General features: G+C 39.4%; 1 protein-coding gene across 3 annotated transcripts in view; it reads right to left on the bottom strand.

Moving 5' to 3' along the window:
• Positions 1-24,827, bottom strand: part of crebbpa (CREB binding protein a) — a 71,314-nt gene that overhangs the window by 29,802 nt on the left and 16,685 nt on the right. For all 3 annotated transcript variants that reach the window (XM_061922739.2, XM_061922738.2, XM_061922740.2), the window contains exons 2-3: positions 5,857-6,560; positions 381-560 (exon numbers count right to left, since the gene is read on the bottom strand). In XM_061922739.2, the coding sequence (XP_061778723.2) occupies positions 381-560; positions 5,857-6,560 (884 nt within the window). The remainder of the gene's footprint in view (positions 1-380; positions 561-5,856; positions 6,561-24,827) is intronic.

The following is a 24,827-nucleotide window of genomic DNA, read 5'->3' on the forward strand; positions in this document are numbered from 1 at the left end:
AAAGCGCACCGGGTTATTAGGCGCACTGTCAGCTTTTGAGAAAAATTGTGGTTTTTAGGTGCGCCTTATAGTGCGGAAAATACGGTAATTGTTACGTTAGCATGACCAGATGACGATTACATATTTTCCTTGCTTTCTGGGTGCTCACAAAACAACAGACAGACAACCTTTATAGCTTTTCATGGAACCTCTTGATTAGATTGAGCACTGCTGCCACCAAGCCGCAGGCTGTTGTATTGTTCTAACATAAATACTAAAGTGTAGACAAAGTTACAAAAGTCTCCCCTGCTGCTCAGGACGCCCCTGACACTTTGCCGCTACCCCCCATTTGAGAAACACTGGTGTACTGTATGGCAAAGGCTGAAATTACAGGCACTAACCATGTTTGGCACACTGGTAACAGCTGCCCCCTTGAGTTCACTGGGAAAAGGCGGTAGACTGTTGGCAAGGGCAGTCTTGTTCTGGGGATGCTGCTGAGGGTTTATCTGCTGGCCAGGCCCTGCAGCTCCCGGTCCATAGGACTGAGTCACAAATGGAACCCCACTGCTACCCAAGCCCATCTGAAATAAGAAGAGAATAAAAACACTTAATTTTGTTGTATGATCTCTACAAACCCACACAATGTGGCTAATTAAGAATGAACACTGAAAACGGTCTTCTGAGCTATGCAAATTATGTCAGAGTAGCGTTCTAATCTGACAAAGAGAATGGGAGGCTGAACATTGATGAGACTAATGATTTAATGTCACTCCAAGACCAAGGGCTACTACCATTTTCAGCAATAGGGCTGCAACTAGGGTTGAGTGATACTGTACATTATACGAATTGAATGTACATTATTTAAATATGGCCAATAACAGAGCTTGTATTAATGTTATTCAGAGAGGAAGATATATGCACAATGACTACTGCTACTGCGCATAATATACGCACAATATTTCTTTTTACAGATGAATTTTAGCTGCTCGCACCAATGACAAATAACTGATTAATATCTCATTTAAAAAATCTAGCTATGACTATAGTTTGTGTACACCTGGAGGGAAAAAAACTTCAAACAAAGGCAACCCTGTCTATGTTGAAGACAGTTAACGAGTACAAGGGTAACCCGGCTTCTAGGCCAAATGACAAGGTACACAAAAAATATTGTTAACAATCTAAATATTCTATATTCTTAACAATCTAAATATTGTATTTTACAATCAGTGTAAATAATAGTTAACGTAGGATATTCTCTCTTACATGCATGTGCTTTGAACTTAATGAAAAAGACTGAAAATAGGCCGGGGGGCTGCGGCCCCCAGTCAGGTCCACGGTGGGGGACAAGGGGGGCAACCCCCCCAAAGCTCCTGTTTTTTTAGCAATTGAACATGCAAAAATTTGCACAAAAAAAAGCACCATTTAAAGATGTTTTAGTGTTTAAAGAATTGAAGGAAGAGCTGGACGAAGTGGCTGGGGAGAGGGAAGTCTGGGCTTCCCTGCTTAGGCTGCTGCCCCCGCGACCCGACCTCGGATAAGCGGAAGAAGATGGATGGATGGAGAATTTAAAAATTATTAACAGAGTTTACATAAATTCATACCCCATTCATCCAATTGAATCACTATGTCTGTTTCACTCACTATGTTATTTAGTCACTACAGTAATTACAACTTGTGTTCACATCCACAGGAACCACATGGGTTAGCCTACTCTATACAGTATTTACAACCTTACTAGTGTTCACTTCACAGCCACAGATAGTTCTAGTTATTTACATTATTTACACATTACTTTGGTTTATTCACACATTACTTTGGCATTTTTGCTTTTATGGCTCTGACATGAGCCTTCCTGGCAAATTTCTGAGCAGCTTGTATTTTCTTTTTTGCTTTAGTGGATTCTGCCTTTGATTTTATAGCCAATTTCTGTCTCTTCGACTCCCTCTCCATTTCAAGTGCTCCAAATGACAATATCATGCAAAAATCATAAGGAGTAACAACAAATGCTTATTCTATTAGCTAACTTCCTTTATTTGAATAGCCATTTTGGATTTATAGCATGAAATAAATATCTTGCAGTCATGTTGTTTATATTTCAAAATGATTCAACTATTCAATGTCAAAATATAAACATTAGAAATAATGAATAAAATGTCAGCTACTGTCTTGTTCTAAAACACCAACGAAAATTAAATTTAGCATTTAGACAGGCTATACTATAGCAAAAGTCATCACATGTCTGCCACAATCATGTGTGTTCCTCTAAAACACCAACGAAAATTAAATTTAGCATTTAGACAGGCTATACTATAGCAAAAGTCATCACATGTCTGCCACAATCATGTGTGTTCCTCTATGCATCAGTCAATGTTTCAGTCAGTTTTCTTGCCCTGATGTGGAATCAGAGCCAAGGATGTTGTTGTGGTTTGTGCAGCCCTTTGTGATTAAGGGCTATGTAAATAAACTTTGACTGACTGATTGATTGATTGACTGATGTATTGTGAGCTTGTGCCATTAGTGTATCTCCCTAGTTATTAACATGCACTATAAACATCTGACTAAAAATGTTAGCTTTACTTATTATATTTATCACTTGGGGTGCACAATAATTTCCGGACCGATATAAGGAATTATGATTCATGGATGTGATGTGAGCTATACTTCAATAGTGAGGCCATATTTGGTTAGGACAAATCTACAGGTATAGTTTGTCAAACCCACCTTTGAGTCTTTTGTTACAGATTTAAAACATGTTTTTAATATTTTTTTTTCTCCTTTTGCTCAGGTATACTTTTTGCCCCTCTTGTGTAGCTTGTGTAGATTGCGCCGTCCCCTTATTTCCTTATCGGCACTAGCAAAATATACCTGATTCTAATGCTAACGAAATCAAGACGTTTGTTTGTTCCCAAGAAAAACTAATTGTTGTCAGTACTTTGGTTTTGCGGCATTAGGCATGCAACAAATGACTGCACACGGCAACATTTATTTAAAAACTTATTATATTCCAGCATCTGAAACCAAAGCCTCCAGCCGAGTACGGGAAATGCAACTCTTAACGAGGCAAATAAGACCGCAACAAACAAACAAAGGGCTCAAAATCAGCTTACTATGGTGGAATCATTTCCCCAAAGTATGTATGATGATACCATGTATGATGAGAAAGAAGCATAGTGCACAGAGCAATCACTACAGCGTCGCTCTGTACACCGCCAAGATGTGTGAATAAAAAAGCCTGTTTATCCACTAACTAAAACAAACTATAGTCCTCAATGTTTTACTTGATCATTTATTTGGATACAATGTATAATACTACATTTTTATTTATATAAGTGTTTTATTCAAGACATAAGTTTTAAGTTTGCACTATTCTGATCTCAATGTTGGAGACTTGTTTATTTGCATGGAATGTGCAATGCTAGATTTTTGTTAACAAGTATTTTAATCAATACAGAAGTATTGCTTGTTTTAATTTAGCTCTTTGAAAATATTATTCCATAAAAAGTACAATTTATACCTTGTCTAAAAAGAACAACATTATACAAATTAGAATTTTGCTAAGAGTAAAAAGCAGTGTATGCAGTGTCATTTTATTCTATTAGTTTTAGATTAAATAAACAAAAAACTTGTTTTGAATTATCTCTGTCATTTGTATTCAAGGGTTTCTTAAAAAAAATAGGGGGGAAAAAGGCAAAGAAAAACTGCGAATACAATTTTTTGTGCAAAAAAATCAGAGATTTTATTTTCTAATGGGGCCTCTCAAGTCCGCCCATAAAGCCCTCCAAATAACCATCCAAAACATTTACATGTGACTTAAGTATTAACTAAATATTAGCGATACTGTCATTATAGACAAAGGCACTTTTTAATTCCCAGTTGACAATTTAATGAACTGTCACACACGTACGGTTCTGGTCAGCGCCACGTAAGTGACTTTACTTAATAATGTGAACTCGCTTAGTGACGAGCTTCATGGACTAAAAAACCAGCGTGCGTATCGAGAGAGCATCCTGTTTATCTTCACAGAGACGTGGCTAAACCACCTCTGTATGTATGTATATATATCTATATATATATATATATATATATTAGGGATGTCCCGATCCGATATTTGGATCGGATCGGCCGCCGATATTTGCAAAAAAATGCGTATCGGCAAGGCATGGGAAAATGCCGATCCAGATCCAGTTTAAAAAAAACACCGGTCCGGGTTTTCCAACGCACCGATTTAAATAATACATTCCACTTTTCTGCTGCTCCCTGATTTCCGTTCCGCATTTTCCAGCACACCTTCAACACATCCACAAGTCTGTGAATTCTCACGCAGTTGATTTTAGCTGCTGGCATTACACGACAGGCTCTTCTCACTCTTTCCTGTGTCTCCCTCTCACAGACAGCGAGCGCGGCTTCTTACACACGTCACATACTGTCCCGTCATACGTCACATACGTATACGTCCTCCCCGAGCAGAGAGGTAGCAGCATGGCTAACGTTAGCTGTGATGCTAGCGCAGCCGCTAAAGTGCGCTCCTGCTCAAGCGTCCTCTGCGCACGGCAAATCTATGCCACGCACAAAATCAAATAAAAAAATAAGCGCATAACAATTTTCGACACACGGACACAACAGAGAAAACAGTTTTCATCATCATTGTTCAAATATTGTAACGTCTGTCGAGGCGCTTATCTCCATTCGATGCCACACGTCCACACAATCAAAAATGCCGAGGCAAACATTTCCAGATCAACACCGTATGAAAAAAATAGTGATTTTTTTAGTTGTGATTTCCTTCTCTCCATGAAAGTTTAAAAGTAGCATATATTAATGCAGTATGAAGAAGAATGTTTTAATGTAGACACATAGAATCATCATACTGCTGTGATTATATGCATCAAGTGTTCATTCAAGGCTAAGGCAAAATATCGAGATATATATTGTGTATCGCAATATGGCCTTAAAATATCGCAATATTAAAAAAAGGCCATATCGCCCAGCCCTAGTTCAATGATGCCATTTCTGTTTGTCATGTATACCTTAATTTGGTCTATTTTGTGTTTATCCTTGAATAAACAGGTCAGTTTCTTGTTACCAACCATTGTGTATTATTCAAACTCCCCTAATTCAGCTGGCTAGTTGTTATCAAGAGTACTAAAACCCTTTTCAACATGATTCTGACAACTAAGTAGGCTAAATAACTTTAATACATGCTCGGATAGGCCAGTATCGGTCAGTATCGGTATCGGATCAGAAGTGCAAAAACAATATCGGTATCGGATCGGAAGTGCAAAAACCTGGATCGGGACATCCCTAATATATATATATATATATATATATATATATATATATATATATATATATATATATACACACACACACACACACACCGGTATATATATATATATATATATATATATATATATATATATATATATATACACACATATACATACACACACACATATACATATAAATACAATCAAAATATTTAATTTTTACTATATTACTATAATAATAAACATTTAAAAGGAACATCCACCCACATCGACAAGGAGCTGAATGTAAGAAGCAAACAGATAGAGGAAGAGAGAACGACAGGGAAAACACACAAAAGGCACACATACTGAAGCGCTGAGACGTGCGTGTGTCTTGTGCAGAAAGCAAGTGGGAGGGCTCTGCCTCCGCTACAATAATATACACCATGCGGTTTTGTCTGCAGGCGCAAAAATGAATGACTGAATTAAGCTTTCGTACACAGAGACATTGTTCGCACACGAAGGCATAATTGGGCCGATCCAAAAGTTTGTCATTTGAAACATTTGCAAATAGAGGGGTTCGTAAATCAAGGATCCACTGTAATATGAAAGCATCACGAAAGTGACTTACCTTGTTCATGTTGCTTGTTTGCTGTCCCGGACTGAGCGTAGCATGTGCACCCAACTGCTGTCCTCCCTGTGAAAGTGTATCTGCCAAAGCACTGCTCGCTCCTATTGATCCTGACGGAGCTCCTTGCAATGCCTGTCCCTGGTACTGTAGCCCTACCACCCCTGCTCCTCGTCCTCTTCCAGCTGCGGGCCCAAGTCCCCCGTTCATGACTTGCCCAGGTTGAGACTGACCACCCTGAGCTAGTAGCCCAGAATGACCCTGGTTGTTATTCATCAAGGCCTGGTTGAAGCCTGGGTTGTTCATACTCAATGTGGCAGCATTGTTGTTGTTCGGCCCTGCTGTTCCAGTTGGTGTTCCTGCTTTTTGGGCTTGAGGGGATGAGTGGTTGTTGGGGGAGCCTTGACCAAGGGGGCTTTTTCCCAATGGTGTTCCATGCTGAGGGCCCATACTTCCTGGTTGTGGGCTACCAGAGCTCAGTCCTGCGCCTGTGATCGTAGAGGTGCTACCGGCTCGTAGGAGCTCCGAGAGCTGCCTGTGCTTTGCTGCAGCATCTGGGAGCACAGTGCCACCACCCGGCCCACCAGCGACAGGTGTTGAGCCTCCATTTGTGGACATTCCACCCATCAGGCTCAGATCCCCACCATTGGGTATCAGCTCATCTGGAAGGTCGTTTTCCAAATCGTCCCAAGACAGTGACCCAAGATCTAAAATAGAAATAGGAAAAGAACAGGTTTAATATGAGTATGTTTCTTACAAATAGGGATGTGAAATGTTGACACTTCAACCAATAGGGTACCGAGTACCGGTACCTGGAAATTTATACCAATACTCAACAGTACCAATTGTTGGTACTTTTGTGTGTGTGGATGGTTAGTTATTGAAATGTAATTTTTTGGTGGGGAAAGTGAGTGTCCCAGGAAAAATTAGCGGTCCTGGACACTTGATTTCTCCAGACAAATCTTCCACCCCTCATGATGTTTGCATTTCTGTGTCATTTATGTACATTTTCATGATACTCCGTGTTTAACAATAGATTCAGTTTTTTTGGGCCAATTCCGTGATTCCGTCTGCGGAATTTATAAGCTCCTACTAGAGATGTCCTGATTGATATTTGCCTTTTTTAACTGATCGGTGATCAGCTGATAAAGTGCCGAGCTTTGGCACAGCCGTGTCCAAGTTAGGGCTGCAATAATTATAGAGCAAATCGATTATTTCTTGGGCTGCAACGATTCATCGATAAATTTGATTAGAGAAAATAATCGATTTGTATTTTTGGTGCTTCGATGAGTTAAGACTTTGATGTATCATTTAATGGAGGAAAATATGCAGACATTGTATTGCTCCAGCACACAAGAGCAATGCACCCGCACCCATGTGCCTGTGTGTGGGAAGGGGGGTTGTAACAATTATTCAAATTTGATTTCGATTATGGCTTCTCACGATCATGAAAATATAATAATCGAAGAAAAAAAAACGCTTAATGGGTCGCACAACGTGCATGCAAATTCCAGAGCTTGTCACAGCGGAACGGACAAGGAGCAAATGAGCGAGAAAAAAAAGCATGTCTACTAGAAGTTTGGGATGTCACCATGGCTGCTACTTTTTATTTGACGGCACCTAATGCCTAATCAATAATAGCAAAACTCAACAAAAACAATAAGGCATATAATTTCCGCCTTCATTAAATCGCGGACGGAGTAACATAATTGGCCAATAAACGGAATACGTTGTTAAACGCAGAACATCAGGAACATTGACATAAATGTGAGTAAAATGCTGTCATTGTGAGGAAAAAGAACATTTGTTTGGGAACATAATGTGTCTGGACTGTGCAACATTCATATCAACTTTCTTCTCAGACGAATCAACGCCACTCAAACCTGCAGCAAGACTTCTCAAATCCCAGTTCAATCAGTCAGTTACTTGGGATCTCAAAGATCACCTATTGTACCCTATTGAAGGTACAGTAGTTTTGTTATTTCCCGATACAATTTTTTGACCAGGAATTTTGGGAAACATTTTTTTTACTTTAGGCACGCAACCTGACAGTTTTGAGAGACTAAAGTATCTCACACAGGGCTGGGCGATTATATGATCATGATCGTTGATCGCGATCAATTTCAGTTCGATCACAGTGATCAGCTGTTAGCATATTTCCTCGATCAAATATGGTGAAAATGTTAAAAGTTACCACAGTAGTAAACAGTTGGGGAGTAAACATATATACAATGTAATCCTGCACGAATCAATCAATATTTATTGACTGTGATCCTGTGTGTGTCTGTGAATGTGTTTGTTTAGCTTTGCCTGTGGTTGTGTGAAAGTGTGTCCGTGTGTGCGACCATCTTGTTCCACCGTCGCAAAAGTCACATCTCCTCACAACGTAATTAATGTTCAATCGCGTAGTGCCTCTTCCCCTTACACAGCTGGAAGTGCAGCCCAGAAGAACAAAATAAAGAAATATGACTAACACCAGCATAGAAGATGAAACACAACACTTAAAAGGAGAAGCGACTTTACTTTCACTATCTGCTGCAGGTCACCAGTAATCCTGCCCCGAATGCGGACGTGCAGGCACTCTGAGAACTTCTAAGTGACTATAATCAACACACCCACTATTTTAATCAGAAAAGGCATTTTTATATCTAAATATTTGTAATCAGACTTTATGTTTGTGTCTGCAAAGATTCCACTACTGATATAACCTACTAAAAAAAAACTTGTACCTGCTGGAGTAACAAGCACGAAACCGGTATACCGCTAAAAAAAACTCTGCAGAAAGACATTTTGTGTTGTTTTTGTTTGAGGATATAAACACCTTTTGTTCTTGACATAATCATTAAACTTGTTTATGTGTTGGTACCCATTGTTCTACCACACCTCAAATTCAAACTGCACTTTACTGTATTTTCATTCAATATAAGATACAAAATTTGAGGTTTAAAAACTCCAATCTGGATCACAGCTTGCCATTTGCCAAAGCACTGTTGAGAAGCACTGATGTACACAAGTAATCAAAGAATACAAATAATAATTTACCATTTGAAAGTGTTTAGTAAATGTTAACTTGAAAAGGCCTTATAGTATTCACTACACCAATGATAGTTTGTTTACTGCAAATTTTTTATGATAAGCAAAAAAACAAAAGAACTTTGAGAAGAAAAAAAGTTGTTCTTTACCCCCACAAAACGTACCAAAAAAAAAAACGTGGCTCTAAAACCGAGGTACGCTGCAACTCTAGTAAACACAATTATATATATGTACAAAATGACAGTTAGCATATATTACCTCAATCAAACATGGTGGAAATGTCTGTTACAAAATAGTGCAGTAGTGAACAGTAGGGATGCGGTACTCAGTATAAGCCTGCACAGGACAATTAATCCACTTTTAATTAAAAAAAATTTAAACTCTTGATATAAAAATCGGATGATATCAAAAAATTGATCGTGATCATTTTATTTGCCATATTGCCCAGCCTTAATCTAACTCACAATTAGTTTACCGAAACAACAATGCAGAAATACTAGAATGAACAATCACAAATGTCCCTGTAGTCTTGGAAGCGAACACATCCTGTATGATGAGGAGGATAGATGACTTGGAAGCCACGGTGAAATCCCTAAATTGCAGGGAGACCGCACGTCACCTTAGCCTCCGTAACAAGAACAAGAAGATTTCACCATGCAGAACCTTCGCTGAACTGGAGGAGTTAGACAGGCGTCTGACTCAACCAGAGAAAAGGAATGCAATGGTATTTAAATGGGCATAATCCAGCATGAATTACAGTCTCATACCTGAACTGATGTATCTTACAAATTAGTTTTCATAAGTGTTTTTACAGCAACCTTCCCTTGAAACAAGAAAATGTAGGGGCAGCCATTGACCGTATTCTACGCCGAGTGGCCACAAATGCTGTGCTTGCGGGGGCAGAAGGTCTAAGAAGGCATTTTAAAACCTGATCCTCTGCAAGATCATAACAGGCATGTGGTAAAATATTAATCACATCAGTTTTATGCCAAGTTTGATTGATGAGTCCCTGATATGTAACTTTACTTCATTTTGTCTTCGACTTCAGCAGCTTGTCTTAAGATCTTCCCGGACCACACAAACAAACTTTGAGTAGTCTATTGGACGTGATCTCATGTTGGCCCAACACATACAGTAAATTAAAATTTCCTATTTGTCTTGTTATGAGTGTGTTCACCATAATTAAATACATTTGAAATATTTCAATCACTTCTAGAGATCAGGAAGTTTAGGGTTGGTGGTACGGGTATTTGTTATGCTTTTGAAAAATTGTTGACTATCTTCTTGTGTTACAATTGTGTGTTTTGTTCTTTTTTAGGACAGTGGAGGAAGAAAATGGGCAGAGGAACACACCAAACCAGCACAACTTATTTTGGGCATATTTTTTTCCCCAAATTAGACTTTTTATGCAGATTTTTTTTTACACATTGCCATTGCATTTCTTTATATTTGTATTCCTCTAACTTACAATTTACATAACTGTTTCTTGTTAGATGTGTAGTTTGTTTTATAATAAAATCAACAGATGTCTTGCCAAATTTGCCTGTTAATTCATTACAGTCAATGTGCTCATGTACAGTAAGTTACAAGTATTAAGTATCAATATGTTTACAAAGGTTGTGGGGGTAAATATAACCAATAAACAACAGTCAGAGAACATAATATGTAACAATCCGGGAACCAAACACTACCCTAGCAACAATTTAGGAATATTATTAATGAGTGTGGGGAACATTAAGTATCATTCGAAGAATGTAACATTCCGGGAACTAAAATGTTTCCATTTGAGCCCAAGTGGAACCAAAAACAAACTATGAAACCTTTGGCGAACGTTAATTAGCCAGCTAACGTAATCGCAACGTTCTGGGAACCAAAATGGTTAGGTGGGTTAGTATATTAAGTATCATTATCAAGTACAGTATTAAGACGGTGTTAAACATGTTACACGCCGAGAGAAAGCAGGAATGCCAATAGCCAAACTAACCAGCAGGTAAGCTAGCTTGAAACAACAGAAGAAATAAGTGCAAAGTAAAGTTTAGGAATTGTACAGTATTTTCCGCACTATAAAGCGCACCGGATTATAAGGCGCAACTTCAATGAATGGCCTATTTTAAAACTTTGTTCATATATAAGGCGCACTGTATTATAAGGCGCATAGAATAGACGCTACAGTAGTGGCTGGGGTTACGTTATGCATCCATTAGATGGAGCTGCGCTAAAAGGAATGTCAACAAAACAGTCAGATAGGTCAGTCAAACTTTATTAATAGACTACAAACAAGCGTTCTGACAACTCTGTTCAGTCCCAAAATGAATAAACAGCTGTTTTATTATTTTCCCCGAGGTAAAGTCAGTGACGTGGTATTTCGTTTATCTTTTAACAACAGCAAGGTATAACATGTAGTGCAACATTTATATCACATAGTGGAGGGGAACTGTTCCTCGATTCAATAAACACGTAAAAAAACAGTCTGATACTGTTACGGTAAATCAAACGTTAGTGCAATCACAATAAGGTAACACTTGAAATAGTGCAAAGCAATAACAATATATCAATAACTCAACGTTGCTCAAACGTTAATGTCACACAACACACAAAATAAACATGTAAAGCTCACTTTATTAAGTTATTCCTCATCCACGAAATGAAACGGCACGCCGCGCGCAGTCATATATCCCAGCATGCACCGCGCGCTTCTTCTTCTACGGGGGAAAATGAAGTCGGCGGCTGCTTACCGTAGTTGCGAGACCTGTTGTGGCTCAATATTGGTCCATATATAAGGTGCACCGGATTATAAGGCGCACGGTCAGCTTTTGAGAAAATTGGAGGTTTTTAGGTGCACCTTATAGTGCGGAAAATACGGTAAATGGGAGTGATGCGCCTTACAGTAGAAAAAAAACTGTTAGATCTCTAACAGGAAATTAAGAGTTAGAGAAAGAGAAATTAGAGAAAGTTGCTTCGTTAGACAAATGTACAGTTGGTATACGTGATTAGTATTGGTATCAGCCGAACTCACTCATGGATGATCGGTATCGGAATCAGCAGCAAAAATTTGTGATCTGAACGTCCTCAGTTTTTATGTACAAAAATCTAACACACCTCCTCCAATTAATACCTTTTCAAATACATTCTCACTAAATGTATCATTTCATCAGTCTTTTTGTTTAGTTTGGTTCTTTATTTATTATCTATTGTCTGGTTTGTGCACGAATGGCGACAGTTTTTTTTTAAAGTTTCAAACGTTTTCTTTAATGCAAGTAAATATTGATTCTTCTGTTGGAAAATTGCAATTTAAATTGTATATGCATTTACAAGATGAAAGAAAATTTCATTAGAAAATCCTTGTTAATTTCAACAATTTTGACCAAAAGTTGCATGAGGGTAAAACGTGTGTTTTAGTATATTAATCAATTAAATCGACAGATTATCTATTTACTAAAATAATCGATAGCTGCAGTCTTAGTCTCCACATTCAGAAGCAGCCGCCAAGAACCCCTATAAACACCTGCACACTCTTCAGTTTTCGCAAGAACAGTGCTGTGCGTAACACAGTCTGACAAAACAGATATTTCAAAAAAGCACTTTGTATGAAGCACCCATTGGTACATTCACATTACACGACTACAATTTGACTAAAATAAAGCAATGCTGGTCAAAATTGGCCTATATTGCACCAATAAATTTAAGGATTTTTGCATTTAATTAAAATATTTTATATTTCATTGAATTGTATTTATTAAACAAAAAAGTGCATACTCTATGGAGGTAAAATAAGTGTAAAATGTAAAAAACAGAATTAGAAAAAACTGAATTTGGGAAAAAAATAATTATACAAGGCCCTAGTTTACCTCCCATCTGCCACATCTAATGTATACCTTCATTGATATTCAGACACAGTCTCGCATTTAACGAGGACACTTAGCCTACTAACTTATCTGAACAAACACAATCTTCCTGATTGTGGAAGATGCTTGTTTAAGGCTTAAGGGACCATCCATCTTTTGCTCACTCATTCATCTCCTCGGCCCCCCTTTCCAACTAACCAACATATGGATGTCTGGCACAGCATTCATTTCTGAACAGAGATACACACTCTCTGAACGCTTGGCCGCGGGTTCCTTGGCTGTGAGCCAAAAATGCAAAGCAATGTTTTGGTCGAGTAGCACCACATGCGGCTCGGGGAGGATGGGGTAGGGGAATAGCACTTTCACTTTGCAAATACTAATTGCTAATAATTTGTCCACTTTAAAAAACATTCTAGGGCTGTGTATCATGGCCAATTTGCTAAATCAATTTTAATTACATTCATAAAGGTTATTTAAAAAAATTACAAAATGTACCAAATTTTTTCTTCACCACAAACAGCTTTTAAGTGCTAACTAGGGCTGGGCGGTATGACTAAAAAGTCATATCACGATCTTTTTACAGTAACGGTATATATCGCGCTATAAATGTTGCAGACTACAACTTTCATTGGAAGTGTTTCTGAATGGGTTTGCTGCCAAGTTTACCTTGATTAGCGCCAATATATTTTTTATTCACAATCCTTTATTCAATAAACAGTTTAATTAGAACAAATAGGTCCTTAGCGTTTGTTCTTTGTTAAGCATACCTTTCTCGACTAGACAATGGCACTGGGACGGTAACATAAAAAATGTTATCTTCGAACAAAAACAACAAAACATAATTGAGGCTAGGGCTGGGTGATATGTCGAATATACTCGATATATCACGGGTTTGTCTCTGTGCGATGTAGAAAATAACTGTATCGTGATATTCGAGTAAACGTTCTCACGCAGTTGCTTTTAGCTGTGGGCATTACACTACAGGCTTTTTCTCACTTTCTTGTCTCTCCTTCTCACAGGGAGATAAAACAAGCGCACCTTCTTACATACGTCACATACTGTCGTGCGTCCAACGTCACACGACCTCCCGGAGCAGAGAGGTAGCGGCAAGGATAAAGTTAGCTGTGGTGCAAGCGGAGCGGTGCGAGTGGTAATACGAGAGAAAGAAGGTGCGAATCTGGCAACAAATGAAAGAAGAATAATTCATTCCCAAGAAAAACAGCACGGGTCCATCATCTGGCTCCAAGCGGGAAGATGTTGAACAGTAATATGTCAAGTATGCGGCAAAAGCGCTGCTACAATAAGTAGCAGCACTACTAATTTGTCGCATTATTTGAAAAGTCACCCATTAGAGAATGAAGAGTGCTTGAAACTCCGCATGTCAACATCTCCGGCCGGTGCCACACCAACAAAATGCCCAAGCAACCAGCACTGACCCAATTGAGCCTGGCGTCTTCCATTTCCAGATCAACACCCGATGAAAAAAAATAGTTAACAACAGAAGGAAATAACGTCCGCAGTAAACTACCACATAGCGAAGGACATACACAATTTGATTTCCTATTAAGCAGCTAATTTTTATTTGACAGTTATTGAAATATCTTGTGTGACATCATGCACAAAAGTGCACTTTATTTGTTTTTAACTATTGTAGTGGCGTTCTGTACAAAAAGTGCACTTGAATTTAGTGTTGTTTTGATATGTCATCTTAGTGACATCATGCACAAAAGTGCACTAATAGCTTGTTTTAAAATGTTGTAAATGTTTAAAATGTAACAATCTTGCACTTCCTGTTTTGAAATGACATGAATGTTTGTGCCACTGCTTAGTAACTGTTTAATAAATACAGTTTTGGTAAATTGACTTAGTTGTGATTTCCCTCTCTGCATGAAATTTAAAATGAGCATATATTAATGCAGTATGAACAAGAATGTTTTAATGTAGACACATAGAATCATCATACTGGTGTGATTATATGCATCGAGTGTTATTAATTCAAGGCTAAGGCAAAATATCGAGATATATATCATGTACTGTGACATGGCCTAAAAATATTAAGATATTAATAAAAGGCCATATCGCCCAGCCCTAATTGAGGCAAATAAACCTTGATTAACTTAAAAACACTCAGTGAAAGAGAAGTTACATTTATGTTCTTTAAGCTGTATAATCTTTTTGCAATATGTATTTTAGTAGAATTTGCTGCGCCTTACATTGTGTCCAAGGTTACTGCTTGTGTGTTTACTCATTAAATCAGAACACTTTGATTGCACTGTTCTGAAATGGTTCCAAATGTTTTATCATCTTTTCATGCCAAAGCATTTGACCTACTTTTGAGCGACAGTCACGTGATTACAGCGGTGTTCCCCAGTGTCACATCATTCGGGAGTCCCGAGAAACTGGCGCATTTTAAGACGAGTGCACATGCGTACTTTTACGGAGATCATTGAACTATTTTTGTTAATATGTGGCGTTTTAACTGTGTCCGCGCAGAAAGCACAGGTAAGTGAAGTGCCTTTGTACAATACAACAATTTTGTGTTTAGCGATCAGTTGTATTCTTGTCAGGCTGAAAGGGCGTCTTTTGATGGTTGTTTTCCTAAAGTGTCGCAGGGACGCGGTTACGTGTTCACTATGTGCAGTTTTCTCGAAAGCATATCCTTGGGAGGGATCATCTATTGCAGATTTCTCACCAAACCCTCTGGTTTACAGTGCATAAAAACCTGCAGCGAAACTGCGTGAAGCCTAGGGTGGAGTCAGACAGGTGCAGATCTTAATAGGCAGGCATAGATAAAAGGTTGCTCTGGTTTGCTGTAGTTTTGTATGCACTACTTAACATAGGGCTGACAGGTATACCAGTATTACGAGTTATACTAGTATATTTTAGAAAAAGGTATACAGGGCTCGAATTTAATGCCCAAAAAATTGACCAACATTTGCAGTAACATGCCGTGACCGCCCTTGACTTTTTACATGTTAATGGACGAGGGATGTAACAGTAAACGGTATAATGATAATTTGCGATAGTTAGTAATACCGTTCAATTTTTCCATTACCGAAAAAACGTCATTTATTAATGCATTTTCGGCAACACGAAGTCAGGCACATGCGCGCTAGCGTTGTTTGGCTTGATAATCATGGCGGACCAATGACACAGACTTTGCTGGGGAGATTTCGCCTCGGAGTAAATGGAGCCAAGCGCTTGATTTAACATCATTTTCCCTTGCTTCCCGCAAGGCGTTTAAGAGCACACTATTGTGTTTGGATGGAGACAGGTGTGGACAATATTGGAGACACTTGCCCCCACACTAAAAGTAAACAGCGAAGAAGAAAACAATTTGATGTTTTGCGGCAGGCAATGTGTCATGAATCTCCTGCCTCGAAAGAAAATAACGTTTGCCTTGGTGCCCTTCTAACTGGCCTTGGTGTCCTAAAATATGAGTCGTCCTTTAAGGCAACACTTGCCTTGACCTTAAAAAGTTAAAATTCGAGGCCTGGTTATGTATTTGAGACAATACCCCCATATCGATATATATATTTTGATGTTGCCTTTGATAGTTACTCCCGCCGTTTAACCGCGCTTCATTGAATTTATTCACTTTGACATAAATCACATCGCTTCAATACCTGTCGCGATGCTTTGTTTCAATTGTGTGAAAGCATTCCATCTATAAGATTCTTTAAACAGTTGAATTGCCTTGGTCCGTACAAGATGTAAGTCTGCTGCTAGGTGTCAACCGAGGGGACCCGCCAAAGGCACGCCGCTACCTGGGGGCCCGGCAGGCAACGTAGCTGAGGAAAGGTCCGGCAGGCAAGAAGGTTCTGGTGCGCGTCCGGAGTTGCTACGGCGCATTGCCGACACTGAACCCCCACCACATTCACAATCGTGCCCACACCGTAGCTCTGGTGGGGACGGCGGTGGCTACTCCAGCTGAGGCACGTGCCCAGCCTCGCTTTGCACTCCAGCCCAACCCTTAGAGCCAATCCTTGGTTTGAAGATCTCACTTCGGACTACAACGTGCCGTGGGAATAATGAACAACAAATCAATGATTGAAGTGAAAAGCTCTCAATCCAAGCAATAACCCATTTGTGGACAATAACGTATGACAGCCATTGAAGCAAATTCAATCTCTTTATTAACCACAGGTAACATAATCCGGTGAAAAGATTCAACAGAACAACCGTCGGCGCTGACAAACTGCGCGTCTAACTGCTAAAGCTAACAAATATATCTCAGCTCAAACCCTACCTGATATGACATCACTTGGCAACAGATAGCCTTTTAAAAGGCACACGCCGCACACTGCTCTCATGAAACTTCTCTTAACTGCATTAAGGCTACAATGATTAGTCGACATTGTCCAAAAAATGTCAACAATAAAATTTGTCGCTGACAATTATATATGTTGACAATTGTGACGTCATCACTCGTGGTTTTCCCCAAAGAAGGAGGGTCCGCACCGCCACTTGCAAAAACATCGTCAGTGATAACACGTAAAATGTGAGAACATTTCCTCCTATTCTTGTTAAAAACATGAATACCTTGCTCATTTTGCCAAACGGACCTTGTTTTTATGGCAATACATCTGTGATACACGAGCATTTAAAGCGGAGGCAGGATGCCGATGTGGTCTCAGCCTCGTAAGAGTGTTAGCTTGTACTTTGCTAGACAGCTAAAAAGTGTGAGACAAAGTTGTCTACATCAATTCAAGTACTTTTTAGAGCAGCGTCAATTTGCAATGCCGCAAAAGACACACGCACATACGCACGCGTGCAGATATTATAAGATTAAACATACAATTATTAAATAGCCAACATTTTAGGAATTAACCAAAGATACAATTCTATACATTGACTTTATAAAAGTGCTAAAACTGCAGCGATTTAATATTCAAAAAATGCTTTTCTTTTCGAGGAAGTTTGTGTTTTGTTGTTGTTTTCCTTTCTTTTAAATGGACAACATCCCAATAGTCATTTACATTTTTGTAACAGCAAAATGAGAAGCACAGTTAAAGTATAAATAAATATGTATGAAGGAATTAGTCAACCTTATTGTTCATAAGCACATGCCTAAAATAACTTAAGCTGCATTTAGAAGTTGATGGAAAAATTAGAGTCATTAAATATCTGTACGCGTTATTATCTGACGAGTCGACTAATCGCTAATAGTCCATGACTAATCGAAAATCAAAATAATTGTTAGTTGCAGCGCTAAACGGCATATGACATGTATAGTAAAGTCTTTTTTAAGTAAAGCATAATTACTTTCCCTAGTAAGTAATTACACTTATTAAAGAGTAATTTGATTAGTAATTAAATTACTTCTTAGTTAAGTAACCAGCAAATATAAATAATTACTTTTTTAAAGCAATTTTCAGAGCACCGGCAGTAAGAGTCATGTGGTGTTGAGTTTATACTTAACACTTTGCATGTTTTGTTTAAAATACCGATATATATCGTATATTGCCATTTGGCCTCAAAATACAGAGATATCAGTTTTGGTCCATATCGCCCAGCCCTAACTTAAAGGGGAAATCACTTTTTGGGGATTTTTTTCCCCTATCATTCACACTCCTTATGTAAGACAAGAACACACGTGTTTTTCTTTTTTTATGCATTCTAAATATTTAAAAAAAGGTGATCAAAAGTCCGCTTACAATGGGGCCAATGGGTGTCGCTTTATTCTGCTTATAAAGCTCTTAAAAAACATCCAAACACTTACATTAAGGTTTTATACACATGATGTAAGTATATATGTAATGTAGTAACGGGCAAATTTAAAATAACATATAAAATTTACGTATTTTACTCATGAGCATACGCGGTGCATTAATTTAAAAAACGCATCACAACGTTCGCTTTTTTGTCTTCATCACTGATTACTGTATTTTTCAAACCATAGGGCGCACCGGATTGTAAGGCGCACTGCCGATGGGCGGGTCTATTTAGATCTATTTTCATACAAAGGCGCACCGGATTATAAGGCGTGTTATAAGGGGACATATTATGATTTTTTTCTAAATTGAAAACATCACATGAGTTTGTCTATGTTTGTCTAATTGTCTATGTAATGGTGGTTCTTTGGTCAACATGTTGCATGGTTTTACAGACCATCTTCAAGGCGCTTTCTGACAGTCACTTCAGGATGCGCCGTTTTGTAGGCGGTCTTATTTATGTTGCTCCACTTCAACAGCGTCTTCTCCCCGTCATCTTTGTTGTATCGGTGTAGCGTGCAAGGACTTGAGTGGAAGAAGTGTCAAAAGATGGAGCTAACTGTTTTAATGACATTCAGACTTTACTTAAATCAATAACAGAGCAGCATCTCCTCATCCGTGGCTCACTAGTGCAACAAAAACGCCGGAAATGGGTCCCGTGACAAACCGCCTGACCGGAACTCTCTAATAACAAAAGTTATGTGGGTAAATTATGCAAACCCACTACACCTGTAGTTTTTAGCACTTCCATAGCGAGATATAAATTAGAACTTTACGCTACTTTATATTAGAAATGGCAACAGCAGAGGATGAATGTCAAAGAAACAAAAAGATAGAGAGAAAAAATAAGATTATTGACTACGGCACCGACTACAATGGCGGACGTGCGCATATTTTCAGGACTTATGCAGATCCCAAATACACATCAGCAGGTACCAGAAGGTAAGATAAATTGGTTTTGTATAATATTGCGAAACAAAACGCCAGATATTATGTCTGCTAATAGGTGCCATTTTGCGGTCTTCGTATATATACCATAATTATACCGTATGTTGAAGCACAGCACGTTTGACTACGGTAGCCGTAATGCGCTGACTATCAAGCGGTGCGGCCTCATAGCTTACCAAAGTCGTGCTAAAACATTTTGACAGATTTTTGAGAGCCGTGTGTAATGTTTTATAGTCTCAGTTTTGGACCAAATATTATTCCCGGGCACGGCCACCGCTGCTGCTCACTGCTCCCCTCACCTCCCAGGGGGTGATCAAGGGTGATGGGTCAAATGCAGATAATAATTTTGCCACACCTAGTGTGTGTGTGACAATCATGGGTACTTTAACTTTATTGTTTACTGTCGTCATCTTGCAGTCTAAACGTATCTCATATGTGTGACTGCCATCTACTGGTCATACTTATTATTACATCCATCCATCCATCCATTTTCTACCGCTTATTCCCTTTTGGGGTCGCGGGGGGCGCTGGAGCCTATCTCAGCTACAATCGGGCGGAAGGCGGTGTACACCCTGGACAAGTCGCCACCTCATCGCAGGGCCAACACAGATAGACAGACAACATTCACACTCACATCCACACACTAGGGCCAATTTAGTGTTGCCAATCAACCTATCCCCAGGTGCATGTCTTTGGAGGTGGGAGGAAGCCGGAGTACCCGGAGGGAACCCACGCAGTCACGGGGAGAACATGCAAACTCCACACAGAAAGATCCCGAGCCCGGGATTGAACCCAAGACTACTCAGGACCTTCGTATTGTGAGGCAGATGCACTAACCCCTCTGCCCCCCTTATTATTACAACATTTATCAAATGGTCGGTAAGCACAACTAGAATTATTCCGTACATTAGGCGCACCAGATTATAAAGCGCACTGGCGATTTGAGAAAATGAAAAGATTTTAAGTGAGCCTTATAGACCAAAAAATACGGTATTACTCACTGTAGACTTCATGAGAGCCAACCAACATAATGAGACCTCACTTTCTGTACAACGTATGCTATCAATAGGATGCCGACTGATTGAATTTTGTTATATTCCCGTTTAGATGAAGAATTACTTATAATCCTTGCGAAGAAAAAAGGGGTGAAACCAAACGTCTTTTCATGTTGTTCTCACCTTTTCCGGGTCTAAATTGGATGCCAAAGTCGACCAACTCGTCGGAACACATACTTATCTTTCTACTATCCCGATGAGAGGCATGATTAAATGATTTAGAATCAACTTCCACAAGCATGGAAGCAGCTCACCAATCGATCATGTCAAAATAGGCACTCAAAGAACAGAAATTGAGATTACATTTTTGCTACCCCTGATCTTGGCCGTCAGAACAAACACATAGCCAGTAAAAATAACATGTTGGCTAATATGTGGTCCGATGTGCCGTTGCAGTGAATGGTGGCCCTTTTTCCCCACCATTAACAATTTGAGGGTGGGGATGTTACGTGCATGTACGCACTCATCTGTGTGTCATTTAATTGTTTCTCCCCGACTGTTTGTGGGGTGTGATTGGACAGCAGACGGGTGCACGGAAGATAAAGCTCAGAGGTGGAGCTGAAGCTCTCACTCTTTCGCTTGCTCGCTCACTCCAGCGAATTGCCAGCCCAGCTGATTAGCGCCCAGCCGCAACTGATGCCAAATTTCACCTGATTAGCTCTAATATATTTTGCATTCACAATCCTTTGTTAAATAAACTTTGCAATTAGAACATGTAAGTCCTTAGCGCCCGTCCTTTATGTTACGCGTTCCCTTCTCGACTAGACAACGTTATGGGGCCCGTAACATAGATATTATTTTAACATTCTTACCTGGCTAATAACGAATATCATCCACTTCTTCTCAACACTGTCTTTCACACTTCCTATCTTCCTTCTCGTGGTTGAAAAGATGCCAAATTATATTGATCTCTAACTATATGCTAATGCTAGCCAGGGTTTCCCCCAGATTGCCAATATACCTGTGACGTTGGGAGAGTGGCTAAGTGCATGGCGGGTGTGTGGTCATTATGACGGCATCATGTAATTTGCTAAATTATGTTAAGCAAAAACTATAAGATAATCTGTGTTATTAATTAGTATTAACATTAAGTATGGGAGTGCATCAATTCCTTGGAATCGCTTACCATTTTCTCACTTTTTTCTCTTATAGATTCTTCCGGGTGGGGATTACGTCATTACGCAACGTGCGTATTGATGTTAGCTCTCAAAATGGCAGAGCCCATGCAACAAGCGCTCTAAAATTGACTAGAAGAAAAGATTGCAACAGCGCTACTTGGAATAATTATAATGCTGCTAGTTCATCAAGAGGAGGACATACTAACAATACGCTAAAACATTTAAACACACCGCATGCAATAATTATAAATGAAAGTTGCATTTTTAACTGCTAGTATCTAATCCCAGCAGCAGTAACGCTAGTGCGTCATCTGAATACAACAGGTACTAACTAACATCTCCTATCATGTTAGCACTATTATTTGTCAAATTGAAATGAATACCTTCTCATTTTGATGACGAGACAGATTCAGACTGACTCTAGTGCGGGCAGCTCCAGTTCACGTCTGCCGCTTGACGAATGTCACTGAGAAGCGACCAAGTTTGTGGTCAAAAGTTTGCATTTTCGGTAAGTGAATGTTCAATTGTAGTCAGAGAAAAGTTGCATGTTTTCTTGCAACCAGATTTTCTCTCAGTCACTATATTATACAGGTGAAACTCGAAAAAATAGAATATGGTGTAAAAGTATTCATATCAAGAAATAACGACCGTATTTTTCGGAGTATAAGTCGCTCCGGAGTATAAGTTGCTCCGGCCGAAAATGCATAATAAAAAAGGAAAAAAAACATACCCGTATATAAGTCGCACTGGAGTATAAGTCGCATTTTTGGGGGAAATGTATTTGATAAAACCCAACACCAAGAATAGACATTTGAAAGGCAATTTAAAATAAATAAAGAATAGTGAACAACAGGCTGAATAAGTGTACGTTGTATGACGCATAAATAACCAACTGAGAACGTGCCTGGTATGTTAACGTAACATATTATGGTAAGAGTCATTCAAATAACTATAACATATAGAACATGCTATACGTTTACCAAACAATCTGTCACTCCTAATCGCTAAATCCCATGAAATTTTATACGTCTAGTATCTTACGTGAATGAGCTAAATAATATTATGTGATATTTTACGGTAATGTGTTAAAAATTTCACACATAAGTCGCTCCTAAGTATAAGTCGCACCCCTGGCCAAACTATGAAAAAATCTGCGGATATAGTCCGAAAAATACGGTACTTAAACGTATTATATGCGAAGTGAGGTATCTAAAGCCAGTATAAATTTGATCATCATGGTTTCAGAAACCTTACATTTTCTGAGCTTTTCAATTCAAAGTATTCATAAACTGTAAGCCACAATCATCAAAATTATAATCAATAAAGGCTTGACACATCTCACTTTGCATGTAATAAATAATAAATATCTTGTGTGAATTGCGCATGATGAAATTCTACAGAAGAATATTAATTTCTTATATGTATAAAAAAGTATTTTTTTTCTTCCATGCCAACATGTGCCTCTTCAGACCCCACTGTAGGCTTTGTAAGGTCATGTTACTTCTAAATTAAACATAATTGATGCTAATCCACCCTTTTTACTCTTTTTTCCAAAGAAAAATTGATAAGGACTGTTAAGGAACTGAATCGTTAGGCAAAATAAAAAAAGTGGAATAGAAATCTGAAAAATCTTATCAATTCCCATTACGAATTAACATATCCATCCATCCATCCATCCATTTTCCACCGGTTGTCCCTCTGGGGGTCGCGGGGAGTGCTGGAGCCTATCTCAGCTGCATTCGGGCGGAAGGCAGGGTACACCCTGGACAAGTCGCCACCTCATCGGAGGGCCAACACAGATAGACAGACAACATTCACACTCACATTCACACACTATGGCCCATTTAGTGTTGCCAATAAACCTATCCCCAGGTGCATGTCTTTGGAGGCGGGAGGAAGCCGGAGTACCCGGAGGGAACCCACGCAGTCACCAGTTTCTGTTATTGAGTACATATATCAAGATGTCAGTTTCTCTTCTCACTCCATCCATAGAATCCAAGGCAAGACAGAAAGACGGCGCAACCACACTAGTGTTATGAGAGTAGCGTATGTGTGTGTGTGTGCTCCTTTATGAATAGCAGTGTGAAGGGTGAATGACACCAGCAAGGGAGTGGAAGAGTTAGGAGCGTGAACGGTATCATACAGCAGTAGGGGCGACTGTGTCCAGTTGTGTGATTCAGAAATAAGAATAAAGCGACTAAATTGTCACGAATCGGCGGTCTCGTCATTCCGACATGAAAGCAGAGTTTAGCAGACCATTGTCAAAGTGAAGGGTGTTACATCCGACGAAAACATCAGCCCAGGAGGGAACGTCTCTCCTGCGCTCCTCAACTACGGCATGGGACTGGCGGCCGAACAGCAAAAAAGGTGGGACACTCGGTAGTTGATACTGTTACGTGACTTGTTGTTAGCGTCTCTCCCATTGCTCAGTGAATACGGTTAACTGATTGGTTGTTAGCGTGTCCCTCCAATTGCTCAGTGACACCTTCTGTTTTCTTGGTTCCCAAAGCGTGAGTGACTTCATGAAACGAATCCTGCTTCATCATTTCTGCTTTCTTCCGACCAAAACATATAAATGTATATCAAATATTGTATCTAACGTATTTTATATTGATATCGAGTATATGTTATTAGTGATTCCCAGAGCCCAAAAAAAGTCTGCGGGCTATAGAGCGTTTTCTATTCGGGCTCCAGTACTATGGAACGCCCTCCCGGTAACAATTAGAGATGCTACCTCAGTAGAAGCATTTAAGTCCCATCTTAAAACTTATTTGTATACTCTAGCCTTTAAATAGACCCCCCTTTTAGACCAGTTGATCTGCCGTTTCTTTTCTTTTCTCCTCTGCTCCCCTCTTCCTTGCATTTGGTCTCCCCTAGAGGGGGGGGAGGGGGGGGGGGGGGGTTTACCCACATATGCGGTCCTCTCCAAGGTTTCTCATAGTCATTCACATCGACGTCCCACTGGGGTGAGTTTTTCCTTGCCCTTATGTGGGCTTTGTACCGAGGATGTCGTTATGGCTTGTGCAGCCCTTTGAGACACTTGTGATTTAGGGCTATATAAATAAACATTGATTGACTGGGATCTTTCTGTGTGGAGTTTGCATGTTCTCCCCGTGACTGCGTGGGTTCCCTCCGGGTACTCCGGCTTCCTCCCACTTCCAAAGACATGCACCTGGGGATAAGTTGATTGGCAACACTAAAATTGGCCCTAGTGTGTGAATGTTGTCCGTCTATCTGTGTTGGCCCTGCGATGAGGTGGCG

Source organism: Nerophis lumbriciformis, linkage group LG27, assembly GCF_033978685.3.
Source record: "Nerophis lumbriciformis linkage group LG27, RoL_Nlum_v2.1, whole genome shotgun sequence".
Taxonomy (NCBI): Eukaryota; Metazoa; Chordata; class Actinopteri; order Syngnathiformes; family Syngnathidae; genus Nerophis; species Nerophis lumbriciformis.